The following is a 12,534-nucleotide window of genomic DNA, read 5'->3' as shown; positions in this document are numbered from 1 at the left end:
GGCACATGCCCTGTCATGGCCTCTGCCATCTTGAGCCTTTGGTGTCCAGCCTTCCCAGGCTCCGTCCCTGAGTAGGTACTGGGACAGGCCAGCCTCACTCCCTGTCGGAGCGTGTCCCAGCCTAGAGTCCCCTGTCCTTGTCTTTGCTGTGCGGTGGCGCAGGGAGAGCGTGCTGGGCTTGATCCACGTCTTCAGCATTTCTTCCCCGCCGCTCTGCCCGCTGCCATCCGGTGTCTGCTCCAGCTCTGATCAGGTCTTCTGTGACTGTACTTCACCCTGTTGCTGTGATGGTTTCCAGGCGTCTCGATTTTAAACTGTCGAGACTCAAAACAAGCAGCGAGGGGACGGCCATCAGCCTACTCTGTCTTCTGTCACTTGCAAAAGACGAAGTAAAGGTCCTGGGTGCAGTTCTGCCCTCTGCGGCATAGTTTTCGCTGCTGCGCGGTTTTTATCTGGAGGCAGGCACTTCATGAGGGAGGGCACAGCCTCTGCCCGAGTGGGGAGCTGCTTACCCGTGGGACTCGAGAGGACCGGTGGCACAGCTGCTAGTAGAGCGTAGCCGCCCCGAGAGCGCCTCTGCGCGCCCAAGGTGGGGCAGTCCCTCCCTGGCCACCCAGGTTGGCGTGTTCAGACCCCGGTGCCAGAGAGAGCCAGAGAGAGCAGGAGGAAGGAAGGAAGGGGCGAGCCACGCCTCCCCTGGCAGGGCTCTGCCTCTGGTCCTGCCTGTCCTCAGGCGGCTCACTTTCAAGTGTGGCCTCTGTCCCTGCTGCCTTCCTGCCTAGGTGTCCTCATCCCTGTGTCCCCGGGTGATGTTTGAGCTGTCCGTGTTTCCACCCCAGGGACGTCCCAGGGGCAGCCGTCATGCCCTGCGGGCCCGGGTCCCGTCCCCAGGCTGGGGGAGCTGGCGGTGGAGGCGGTAGGTGTGGCGTGCACTGGGACTCTGTGCATGTGTGCAAATGGAACCTTCGTTTTACTCAACTGGAATATTATTTTGCAGTGTTATATTTGTGAATAATTTTGCCTTTGGTCCTGAGGTGGATCACCAGCTGAAGGAGCGGTTTGCGAACATGAAGGAAGGTAACGTACTTCCCCTTAACCCTGCCCTGTCTGTGACGGGAGCTGCCCCTGGGCCCAGGGATCGCGGGGTGGGTGGCCAGACTGACAAGCGGGCTTCAGGCTCTGCAGTTACACTCAGGTATCCTGCAGGCAGCAAGGAGCTTGTCAGGATAAGGATGTTCTCTGTACAAGCTTATGCTGGAGGGTGACTGAACTGTGACCTGAGATGCAAACTCGACTGGCACCCGTTTTGTCTGGTGACCCTAACCTAGGGGCCTCTTAGGCTTTTTCTGGTTTTTTCCCACATGTGGGCCCATATCCCCTGGCCAGAGCCGCCCCTGCTGCCATCCTCTGCCTTCCCATCCCTGCCGTGTGTGAGTCCCGGACTTGCCGTGGAGCTGCTGGGCACAGCAGAGGGGCAGGTCGCCGAAGGAGCTCGAAAGCCCATGCTCTGGTTCTCCAGCCAGGCTGCTTCCCTGAGAGTCAGTTGGCATTTAGGTAGGATTGAGTTTTCCTTGTGCTTGTGGAGGTTTCTGGATTTGGAATTGTGTGGGTGGTGTTGTAGAGTGAGGTCCTCTTCTGAGTCTGGCCTGAACCTTCTAGGTAGAAGTTTGTTTTCTGAATTTTAGTAAGCTGAGTCTAAGGCCAGTGTGCTGGGGTACAGTCTGGCCAGCAGGGCAGTCCTCCTCGGGGAGCACTCTGCTGTCCCTGGCTGCTCCCACGGCCCGTGGTGTACCTGAGAATGGCCACCCTGAGTGGTAGCCTTGAGACTCCCTCTGCACCTGAGGGGCGTGTACTCTGGGGCCACGTGCCCTGCTCCCACAGTCTCCCCGCAGAGCCTGGACAGGGGGAGGGGGCTCCCTCGTGCTCCATCTTAGCTGCCAGGAGTGAGGGATCAGGGCCATGGCCAGGTACCAGGCAGCGCAGGTTAGGTGTCTCCTATCCCTTTGCTGTGCCAGAAACCCTCGTGCATTTGGGATGTCAGCCAGATGAGATCGTCTAGTCTAGAACTTTCTAAGTAGGTGAGAGTGAACTAGTTTCATTTGAACACCAATTCAGGCCTTTGTAACTGCCACTGGATTGCAGTGTGTGTGCTCCGACTCCAAGCACAGGACGGAAAACTCAGTGAGCTCCTAGAGGGAAGATAGAAACACCTGTACCTTCTTCCGGGTGCAGGTCACTCTGGGCACCATCTGGAGCGCATGGGCCTCCGTGGGTCCTCCCGTCTGTCTCCCGTGGATGAGGGCCGTGTCGCCTGGTTGTCCGCACCCTCATGCCTATTGCTGTGTGTCTTCACTGAGCCAAGTGTCCAGGGTTCCTGGCTGCTGCATTTTTCGTTTCTCCATGTGAAGAAAGTCTTGGGAGACTTTCTGGCCTAGCTTGGAGACACTCTGAATCCAAAGTCCTTGGTCATCGCCCACTGTTTGAGGAGAGAGAGGAATCCACTGCTTGCAGGCACAGGCTTCCAGCCGAGTGCTCGGACCCCAGTCATGGACTCCCTCACAAACTCCGAGGATTAGCAGCAGCCAGGCTCTGTGGAGTGGCAGGGGCTGCTGCTGTCCTCATCGGGGCTCTGACCTCGGGTGCCCGTCCTTCTCAGGGTCCTCCTGGTGTGAACGAGCCTGGCCTCCCGGCCCGCAGCGTGGCACTCCCTGTTGGAGGAGTGGGCCGCGGGCTGTGGCCTTAGTGTGAGGTTGTATATGCGGCTCTCATGCTGTCTGCGCGCTTGGGCCCTGTGGTCAGCAGTGTCCTTCCCAGGGCCTGGGCCAGAAGCCCCAGGAAGTGTCCTCATCCTTGGCCAGTCACTGCAGTTCCTAATGCAACTGCTAAAGCTGCTGCAGGTTTTCTAGATTCTGAGATGGCTTCAACATGACCTTGGCACTTCCAACTTGGGAGAAGCCTGTGTACATAGCACCTTCCCTGCTCCGTCCCAACTGCCTCTTGTCACTAGTCCTAGGACGGCCCTGCGTGCTCTCCTCATCTGTGTTCCTAGGAGAGAGGAACAGGATGTGTCCCCCCACGTCTCATTACAAAACATTTCAAGGGGGGACACCTGGGTGGTTCAGGGGTTGAGCGTCTGCCTTCGGCTTGGGGTGTGATCCTGGAGTCTTGGAATCGAGTCCCGCATCGGGCTCCCTGCAGGGAGCCTGCTTCTCTCTTGGCCTGTGTCTCTTGCTTCTCCCTGTGTCTCTGATGAATAAATAAATAAAATATTTTTAAAAATTATAAACGTTTCAAGGAAGTGAAAGGGTCACACAGCCACAGGTGGTTTCCAGCTGCCTTCGGCACTGACAGCTGTGTGTCGTGTGCACGTGGCTCTGCATGCAGGTGATCGTACACATGCTGCCCAGGTTAGTCCCGATCATTTATGATAGCAAGTGGTCAGTGGCTTCCCTGGGCACTGAGCTGTGCACCCCCATCAGGGCAGAACGGAGGGCCCCTCTACCTGTCACTCTCCTGCCGCCCACCCGAGGGCCCTCCTTCTGACTGTCTCATCCTGGGCCGGGCCAGGGGCCAGGTGGGCTTTTGCTAGAGCAGGGCTCCTCCATATTTGTTGATGGCACCTGCTGGGCATCTGGGCCATTGTCTTGTGAGGTGTTGCTGCTCTGGTCTCTCCCTTGTGGTTTTCTGTGGGCAGGCTTGGGGGACCTGACGGGGTGGGACTGCCTGTGAGCCCTGCAGTCCCCAGCCACCTGACTGTGGTCCTGTAGCGACGTGCCCTCAGGGGCCCCTCCCAGCTCCCTTGGCCCTTGCCATGTGGGCAGCACAGGGTGGTGTCTTCCTAATGGGAGCACCCAGGGGACCTCAGGGTTCATCCCACTTGGCACCACACTCTTCAGAGGCCCTGAGGGTTCTAAGTGTCCCATGGGACTCTGTTCAGCCTCTGGCCGCTGAGACTTTTGATGTGACCCGGCAGTCCCTGACTCTGACTCATTCCCTGGCACAAGGCTGCCACCTGACCTTGCACGTGGCCCGGTCTAGCACTGCGCCCATCATCCTCTGCTCCTGCTGGGGATAGTTCTTAGGATGGTGGCTGGGTGTCACCGGCAGGAGTGTTTGTGCATGTGCACGTGGAAATGGATTCAAATGAACTTTGCCAACTTAAACGTAACATTATTATTATTTTCTTTGACTTTGTGGCTCTTTTCCCCTTCCTGCTGAGAACTTTGGTCTCTGTGAGCGTGCCTGTATTTATTTACAGTGTTCTTGGGGCAGATGCACTGTGAGCTCCCTGGTGAGCCTGCAGGTTCCTCTGTGCGTCTTTCTCTCCTTAGAACTCAGCCCACAGAACCACTGCTGTCTGTGTGGCTGCCCCGATGACACGGTCAGGTGGTGTCTGTGTCATCTGGACTGTAGGGTTTGCTTTTGCCCCTCAGACTCAGTTTTGACTGTGGGACTCGTCCACACGAGGACAGAGACGGCGGAGGGGGCGCCAGCCTTCCCAGTGTGTCCTCACCGAGGGGTGTCCGCCCCGTGCCGGCGCGACCCTGCAGGCAGCTCTGGGTCTGCGGCCAACGCTGCAGGGCCAGCCCGGGGCCCGGGGCATGTGTAGACAGGAGAGCCATCCATGGGGCACACTTGCGTGGGAAGGCAGCTCCTGGTTCTGCGGGGACTCGGTGCCGCTGCTGCCCCACTGCTCCTGGGGCTGCCGCTTCCTCCTCCAAGCTCCATTGTCCTGCTTCTGGTGCACGTTCAGGTCTCTCCCGACGAATGGCAGTAACTAGTTTTGTGTTTCAGGCGGCAGAATTGTGTCCTCGAAGCCCTTCGCACCTCTCAACTTCCGGATAAACAGCAGAAACTTGAGCGGTAAGTGAGGCTTGTGTTGCTGAATTATTAAGACACACGATTTTAAGTACCTGACGGGCGTCAGTGTGGGTCTGTGCCCCTGGTGCTACAGACATCGGGGCAGGTCGTCCTCTGGGTGGCCCCGGCCCCACCCCCTCGGTGCCAGGAGCACCCCATGTGACAAGCACAGACGTCCCCAGACATGGTCCTGTGTCCCCTGGGGGCAGAGTGGCCCGGGGCGGAGCTTAGAGGTCATGAGGACTCGGATAGCTTTACCAAGCACCCTGTGTTCCTGTTGTGACTGGCCTGAGCCCAGCAGCGGCCCTGTCCCTGCATAGGAGGGGCTTGCGGCAGGGAGCCTGGGGGCCTCAGGGCTGCTGGGAGTTCCCGTAGCCACATTGTTGTTAAGTTGTCCCTCAAGTGCTTTCCAAAGTACTTTCCAAACCGTGCTTGTCACTGTTTCCCTTGGACAAGCACCTTGGGGTCGCTGTGGACGCCTCCCCGACCCAGAGCATGCTGGCGGCCAGGTGCCTCCAGTGGCCGGGCTGTACATCTCTGTCCCTTCCTACCTCATTGGGACCACCTCGCCCGGGCGTCTGGCGGCGTCTCGTGGGGGGGGGGCACCCAGAAGCTACACAGGGCCCGCTCTCACCCCGGGCGCAGAACGGGCCCTAACCACAGCCCGTTGTGCGCAGACATCGGCACCATCATGCGCGTTGTGGAGCTCTCGCCCCTGAAAGGCTCGGTGTCCTGGACGGGGAAGCCGGTCTCCTACTACCTGCACACTATCGACCGCACCATAGTGAGTGCCCCACGTCGGGGGGTCCCACAGCCGGCCCTCAGCAGGAAGGGAGTGGGTCAGGAGCTTGGGGTCCCAGGCTTGCCCTCAGCCCTTGGGCACGGCAGCCTTGTTCCAGATGGCCTGTGAAGCGGCAGCCCCGCCTTGGTATGAGGGGACGGCGCTGTGGGGTCTGCAGGGGCTCACCCTGTGGGGGCCCCGAGCAGGAGGGCGTCAGGGCAGCCGTGCGTCCCCTGCTGGGTGTCTGTCTGCTAAACTGCGCCCTGCCCCATGAGATTGTCTGCTGTCAGCAGGCCCGGGCGGTTGGTTTCATCCTGACAGGGTTTGGGACTGATTTCTAATACGAATTTTTCTTTTCTCTGTTTTCTTTTTTTTTTTCTTTTTTAGCTTGAAAACTATTTTTCTAGTCTGAAAAACCCAAAACTCAGGGTAAGTGTGTTTCTTCCTTGCCTTAAAGACATGTGTTCCCTGCTTGTGGGGGGAGCCAGCTGTGAATGGCCCTGTGGACAGGAGCTGGTGTGAGTGACAGGGGCCTGGGGGCACACCGGCCTCGTCTTCAGAAGCTTCAGTATCACGTTTTTGGGGAATGAGTTGAATGAGTCTCTAAATGGGATTTGGCTGACGCAGTGAGCCAAGTCCAGGACAGCGAACAGCCTTCGCGCTGTCCTGACCTGAAACCCAGAGGGGCCGGAATGTTCTGCGATGCTGTCCGGCCTGAATCATGGCTCTGGCTGCTGGTTCCCGCTGTGGTTCCCGTGTCCCTTCCAGCTCCTGCTCTGGCACTCCCTCCTGCGGCTTCATGGCCGCTGTTCATTTGCGTCCGGATTCAGTGGCTGTCTGGGCAGGAGCTTTGCTTTTTGGTGACGAGTGTCCAAGCAGGGGAGGCCCCCTCAGAGATGGCCAGCTCTGACCGCCTAGGCTCCCGTGTCCTTCCTACTGTATTTAGGGGCACTTGAGTCTTAACGTGCTGGCTGGCACCGTGCTTCCCCTTACCGTGGTGTCTCCTCCCGGAGGAGAATGCTCTTTGCCGCACGGGCCCTCCTTGGTTTGGGGAAGCATGCTGCCAACAGGAGGGAAGAAATGGCCAGGGTGGCTCCTCCCACCCTAGCACCAGGGTCCTGTACCATCCATGGTTGGAGGGCTGCCTGGTTTCTGACAGAACCGGGGGTGTGCGTGCCTGCACATGTTCTCCGGCTCCTCTGCACCTCCATTTCCTCACCTGTGCTGAAACGAGCCGAGCTTGGACTGGCCGTGCGCCTGGAGCTGCAGGAGGGGCCCTTGTGGAGCTGGCCCTTCTGCAGACACGGCTGACACTTGCTTTCCAGGAGGAACAAGAGGCAGCTCGGCGCCGGCAGCAGCGAGAGAACAAGAGCAACACGACCACTCCCACCAAGGTGCCCGAGAACAAGGCTGCTGTGCCTGCCGACACCCCTATGGTGAGTGCGCGCCCTGTTGCCCCATGCCCCCGGCACCCCACGGAGGGCTCCCGTGTCCGGGCATACGCAGTACTTACCAGGGCCTGGGTCTCCCTTGACGTCCCCCACCTCCCATCTGGTAGGATTCTGGTGCCGAGGAAGAAAAGGCTGGGGCAACCACCATCAAAAAGCCGTCTCCCTCCAAAGCCCGAAAGAAGAAGCTGAATAAGAAGGGGCGGAAGATGGCCGGCCGGAAGCGTGGGCGTCCCAAGAAGATGAGCACTGCAAACCCCGAGCGTAAGCCCAAGAAGAGCCAAACTGCACTGGACCTCCTGCATGCCCAGGCCGCGTCTCAGACGGCAGCGCCCTCGCCGCAGGGTGAGCCAGCCTCTGTTGGGCCCCTCGGGCATGCAGTCTGCTGGTCCCGGCATTCCCCTTGCCTCCCTGTCTTGGTACGATGAGTGGGGTGCCCACGTTTCAGATCCTCTGGGGGCACAGTGGGGCATCTTCGTGCCTGTCTACACCTAGCTGGTCTGCCCGAGAGCCAGCTGCGATGGGGGCCTTCCCATCATCCTGCCACCCTGGGTTCTGAGGAAGGTTACACCGAAGGGACATGGCTTCATGGGCCTTTCTGAGGCCATGCAGGTGTTCGACTCCACTTCTCCAAGTGCCAAGATGCCCAGTGTCTGGTCACGTCTCTGGACTCTAGGAACCGTGTGTTGTCTCATGTCTTAATGAGCTGGCCAGTTCCCTGAAGTGGTCTATGGAAGTGTGCGGGCACTCTGGCCTGCTGTTGACACGTGGCTGCTCTGTCTCTCTGCAGATGCGTACAAGTCACCTCATAGCCCGTTTTATCAGCTACCTCCCAGTGTGCAGCGGCACCCCCCTGACCAGCTGCTGCTGGCACCCACCCCACCCGCACTGCAGAAGCTGCTAGGTGAGCCACACCCACACACCTTCCCCAGCAAGCCCCTGTGCTGCTAGGTCACGGGGGCCCAGGGTCTGTGCTGCCACAGTCAGCCGGGCCCACGAGCTTGCCAGAGGGCACATGTCTGCCCCAGGGCACACGGGGTCATGGTTGGGGACATGGATGGTTGTGGTGACTGGGTTGGGGCCCGGGATGCTGCTCCATACTCCCCAGCACCGGGAACGCCCCCAGGGATCCACCCAGCCCATGTCTGCGGCATTGGGTTGGGAAGGCTGTGTGGGGGTTGAGCTTGGTGTCCCATGTGGCTGAGCGGAGTGTGTATGTGCCCATGCTGCTGGACTAGATGAAGCTGCGGCTTGTTTCTAAAAATTGGGTAGAAGAAACTCTTTTCACGTTTTGGGAGCTGGTGGTTTTCTCGGGTCAGCATCAGCAGCACGTGTTTGCTAAGAAAAGCGGCAGATTTACTAACTGAAACCCGCATGGTCTTGGAAGAAGATCTGGGGTGGTGGTGGCGGGAGCCATGAGGGGTGCCCAGGGTGGGGACGGAAGGCCCTGGCGTGATGGCAGCAGTGACACAGACGCTCTTCGCAGCCTCGGGTGGTGGCAGCCCCTCCGACACTTGTTTCTGAAGGACTGCCCACCTCCTTCCTGCTGGTCTCAGTGGGATCATGTCCGCGCTAACGTGTGCTTGACCCGTTCTAGAATCCTTCAAGATTCAGTACTTGCAGTTCTTGGCGTACACCAAGACCGCCCAGTACAAGGCCAGCCTGCAGCAGCTGCTGGACCAGGAAAAGGTGAGCTCTGCCCTGTGCTGGCCGCTTCCGTGCCCCACCCGCTGGCATGGACGGCCCCGCCCTCCCAGGAGGGGCCCTGGCCCTGAGAGAGGTGGCAGTCTCCTCACTGGCCCATGTGCAGTCCCTGTTGCATTCAGAAAGGCCTTGGAGTCTCGTTCCTCACTGGGTGGGAACGCTCTTGACCAGTGAGAATCGCTGAGGGTCATCGGCCTCCTGGACTGGGGCATGTCCTGCTGAGCCTCTCTCCTGCAGGCCCTCTGTGAGAAGGGACGTGGTGGGGACAGGGCCTTGTCGTCACCATGCTCTGTCCTTGCAGGAGAAGAACGCCCGGTTGCTAGGTGCTGCGCAGCAGCTGTTTGGCCACTGCCAGGCCCAGAAAGAGGAGATCAAGAGGCTCTTCCAGCAGAAACTGGATGAGGTAGGGGAGCCAGAGACCACAGCTGCCCCCCTGGGCTTGCTGGCCCAGCAGAGGGCCCCAGGCACAGGATTCAGATGGGCAGGGGCAGGGCACAGGCCAGGGCTCTGAGGTCTGGAAGGACTTTTTCTTGCTTGGTGCTTTGCCTTTTTACGTTTTCTGATAGAAGGATCTAGAACGTGAGAGTGTAGTTGGAGGGTTGCTGGCGTGGGTTTGTGCTTCTGGGCCATCCCCTTTTTCCTTTCCTGGGCCACTGTACGTCCTATTGGTGACTTTCCTCAGCCACCCCCCTAGCCCCAGTCCCTGGTGGCTCGAGCCCACTGAGCCTCCGCCTGCCCTTTGCCTGCCGTACCGCACTCCTGCGTGAAAGCCCACCTCTGCTGTCGTGTGTCCCCAGCTGGGAGTGAAGGCGCTGACCTACAACGACCTGATTCAGGCACAGAAGGAGATCTCGGCTCATAATCAGCAGCTGAGGGAACAGACGGAGCAGCTGCAGAAGGACAACAGGGAGCTGAGGAGCCAGAGCCTACAGCTGGTGGGTGCCGGGAGAGGGCGGGCACCAGGCCCTGGACAGAGAGCATGAGAGGGTGCTTGCCAGTTTTCCAGGACTGCAAGGCCTTTTCCTGGGCCCTTGGAGCACACTGGCACCAGTGGGGCCCACAGCCCTTCCAGAGACTCTGATGTTTTCCCTTGACGGGGCTTCCTGGGTGGCCTGCACCTGGGTATCCTGCGCCCCATGCTGGTCTCCTCGATGTACCCACGGGCAGGGTACAGATCTCTTGGGCCCTTCTTCCTCTGGGAACCAGGCACATGTCACTGAGTGTGCAGGAAAGTCCCTTCTAATGAGGCCTCCCTCCCTGGTCCATCCTGAGGGCCCCCTCACATTGCTCCCCCTGAGTGTTCTTATGGGGACCCACGGCCTCATCCTCGGGCTGCCTCCTCAGCCTGGCCTTCCCTTGGCAGGTTCTCTTCTTCAGGCACATAGGCCCTCGGGGACACGGGCCCACACCCCTGCTGTGTCTCCCCCCAGGGCCCCTAGTGTCTGCCCTCTGCCGGGCTGCAGGGTCCCCACCACACCCTCCCCACAGCAGCACATGTTCCCGGGGCAGAGGTCTGCCCTCTGCCTGGCCAGGGCTCACCACCACGACCTCCTGTCCCCACAGCTCAAGGCTCGGTGTGAGGAGCTAAAGCTGGACTGGTCCACGCTGTCCCTGGAGAACCTGCTGAAGGAGAAGCAGGCCCTGAGGAGCCAGATCTCCGAGAAGCAGAGGCACTGCCTGGAGCTGCAGGTGGGCGCTGCGGCCATAGCAGGGGCTCCTATCAGGGCTTCCATGGCAGTGGCTGGAACATGGCCGATGCCATCAGCTGACCCACAGGAGCCATTCTGCTCCCAAGGACGGGGTATTGGTTTTGGTCTTGCAGTGACGGCAGCCTGGGCATCCCTGTCTGGCCTTGAGGGGAGCGATGGGCTGAGCATTGGAGGGGCTCCCTTGCGCCCAGAGTGTCTGGGGCCCCATTCAAAACCTAGGATTGCCTCAGTGCTCCCTGCTGAGTCATTTCTGAAGCCGCCCCTGAGGGGATCCGTGCTTGAGCACCAAGGTTTAACGGCTTGGGCTTTTTGCGAGAAGAGTAACGTGTTCGCCAAGGTCTGCAGGGAAACAGGCCGGGAGGGCAGGGGAAACGGACAGGTCTGTCTTGTCTTGAGGTTTCCCAGAGCTGGCTGACTGGCTGGGTAGCCTTCGGGGGCAGCAGGACCACAGCAGGGTGTGTGGCACGGGCATCATTGGTCCTGGGATGCTCCATTTGCAAGGCTGTGGCCTCCTGTCAGGTTGGCATCTCTCCAGCCTGGCTTCACCACTTACGTGAAGCCTTCCTAGTCATTGGGCCGTCAGGGTCTGTAAAATGTTCTGTTGTTACAAAACAATGTCACAATGAATTGTTTTGCACTGAAGACTCGTTTTAAGTATGTGTGTCTTAAAGACCTACTCCTCAGAGCGGGCCTGCAAGTGGTTTAAGATCCCGGGGTACAGGGCTGAGCTGCTTTCTGAAGGGTTGTGGCCCAGGTGTCCTTGCCTGCGGGTCATGAAAGAGAGGCTTGCCAGCCTCGTGAGCAGAGAGCCAGGCCTTGTTTCTGCGGACACGCCAGCAGGAGACGCGTCTATAAGAGAAGCCTCTTGGGTGCTGAGCCCCTGTGGAATGAAGGCAGGAGGCATGTTGGTGATGGGGGAAATCACAAAGAAAGCTGAGAAATCAAAGAGAAAATGCTTGGTGTCCCGAGTGCCGGGAAGGAAGCGCAGTGCCGGGGTTTCTAATGGACGGGTTGTCTGTAGCCTGCTTAGGCATAGACGGGGTCTCTGCGTGCCGTTCACCCCAGAGCTTCCTGACCCGGGCTGGGCGCGTGGCTCTTCCCCTGGGTGTGTGGCTGGGCCGGCTTGTCATCAGGCCCGGGGCAGGTGTGAGCGGGCCCCCAAGCCGAGCAGCAGCCCTGACCCCCGCCTCGCCCTGCAGATCAGCATCGTGGAGCTGGAGAAGAGCCAGCGGCAGCAGGAGCTCCTGCAGCTCAAGTCCTGTGTGCCTCCAGACGAGGCCCTGTCAGCGCACCTGCGTGGGAAGGGCGCCCTGGGCCGGGAGCTGGAGGCCGACCCCAGCCGACTGCACCTCGACCTGGACTGCTCCAAGTTCTCTCTGCCCCACTTCAGCAGCGCAAGCCCAGAGCTCTCCATGAACGGCCACGCAGCCAACTACGAGCTCTGCAGCGCGCTGAGCCGGCCCTCATCCAAGCAGAACACGCCTCAGTACCTGGCCTCCCCGCTGGACCAGGAAGTCGTACCCTGCACCCCCAGCCACAGCAGCCGGTCGAGGCTCGAGAAGATGTCTGGCCTGGCCTTGCCCGACTACACCAGGCTCTCCCCGGCCAAGCTGGTGCTGCGGCGTCACCTGAGCCAGGACCACGCGACCAGCGGCAAGCCAGCCGCCAGTGAGCTGCACCCGCGGTGAGTCTGCACTCAGAGCTTGCTAGCCCTGCTCTGGTGCCCTCAGGCCACCTTGGGGTCTTTTGAGTGAGAGCTCAGCTGTTTGGAAGAGATTTGGAGTATTTGCTAGGCCCGGCCACCAACTCTAGATGCAAAGCCATGGTGGTGGCGATTCCCCAGAGAGCAAACCATGGATGTGTCTTGTTCCAGAGCTGAGCATACCAAGGAGAACGGCCTTCCATACCAGAGCCCTGGCATCGCAAACGGCATCAAGCTGAGCCCTCAGGACCCTCGACCCTCGTCCCCCGTGGCCTTACAGATGACAGGGGAGAGGGGCAGCGAGAAGGTGAGGGCAGGGCCCAGGCTGCG

The 12,534-nt window shown here is 59.9% G+C and overlaps 1 protein-coding gene across 5 annotated transcripts in view; it reads left to right on the top strand.

Moving 5' to 3' along the window:
- DOT1L (DOT1 like histone lysine methyltransferase) overlaps positions 1-12,534 on the top strand; it is a 64,982-nt gene that overhangs the window by 39,688 nt on the left and 12,760 nt on the right. For all 5 annotated transcript variants that reach the window (XM_072787965.1, XM_072787964.1, XM_072787967.1 and 2 more), the window contains 13 exons: positions 998-1,077; positions 4,795-4,863; positions 5,538-5,644; positions 6,029-6,070; positions 6,967-7,077; positions 7,200-7,434; positions 7,880-7,993; positions 8,687-8,778; positions 9,095-9,196; positions 9,591-9,728; positions 10,357-10,482; positions 11,702-12,186; positions 12,376-12,511. In XM_072787965.1, coding sequence (XP_072644066.1) covers positions 998-1,077; positions 4,795-4,863; positions 5,538-5,644; positions 6,029-6,070; positions 6,967-7,077; positions 7,200-7,434; positions 7,880-7,993; positions 8,687-8,778; positions 9,095-9,196; positions 9,591-9,728; positions 10,357-10,482; positions 11,702-12,186; positions 12,376-12,511 — 1,837 coding nt within the window. The remainder of the gene's footprint in view (positions 1-997; positions 1,078-4,794; positions 4,864-5,537; positions 5,645-6,028; positions 6,071-6,966; positions 7,078-7,199; positions 7,435-7,879; positions 7,994-8,686; positions 8,779-9,094; positions 9,197-9,590; positions 9,729-10,356; positions 10,483-11,701; positions 12,187-12,375; positions 12,512-12,534) is intronic.

This window comes from Canis lupus, chromosome 19 (genome assembly GCF_048164855.1).
Source record: "Canis lupus baileyi chromosome 19, mCanLup2.hap1, whole genome shotgun sequence".
Classification (NCBI taxonomy): domain Eukaryota; kingdom Metazoa; phylum Chordata; class Mammalia; order Carnivora; family Canidae; genus Canis; species Canis lupus.
Note: the sequence above shows the minus strand (reverse complement) of the source record. Positions and strands in the feature narration are given on the sequence as shown.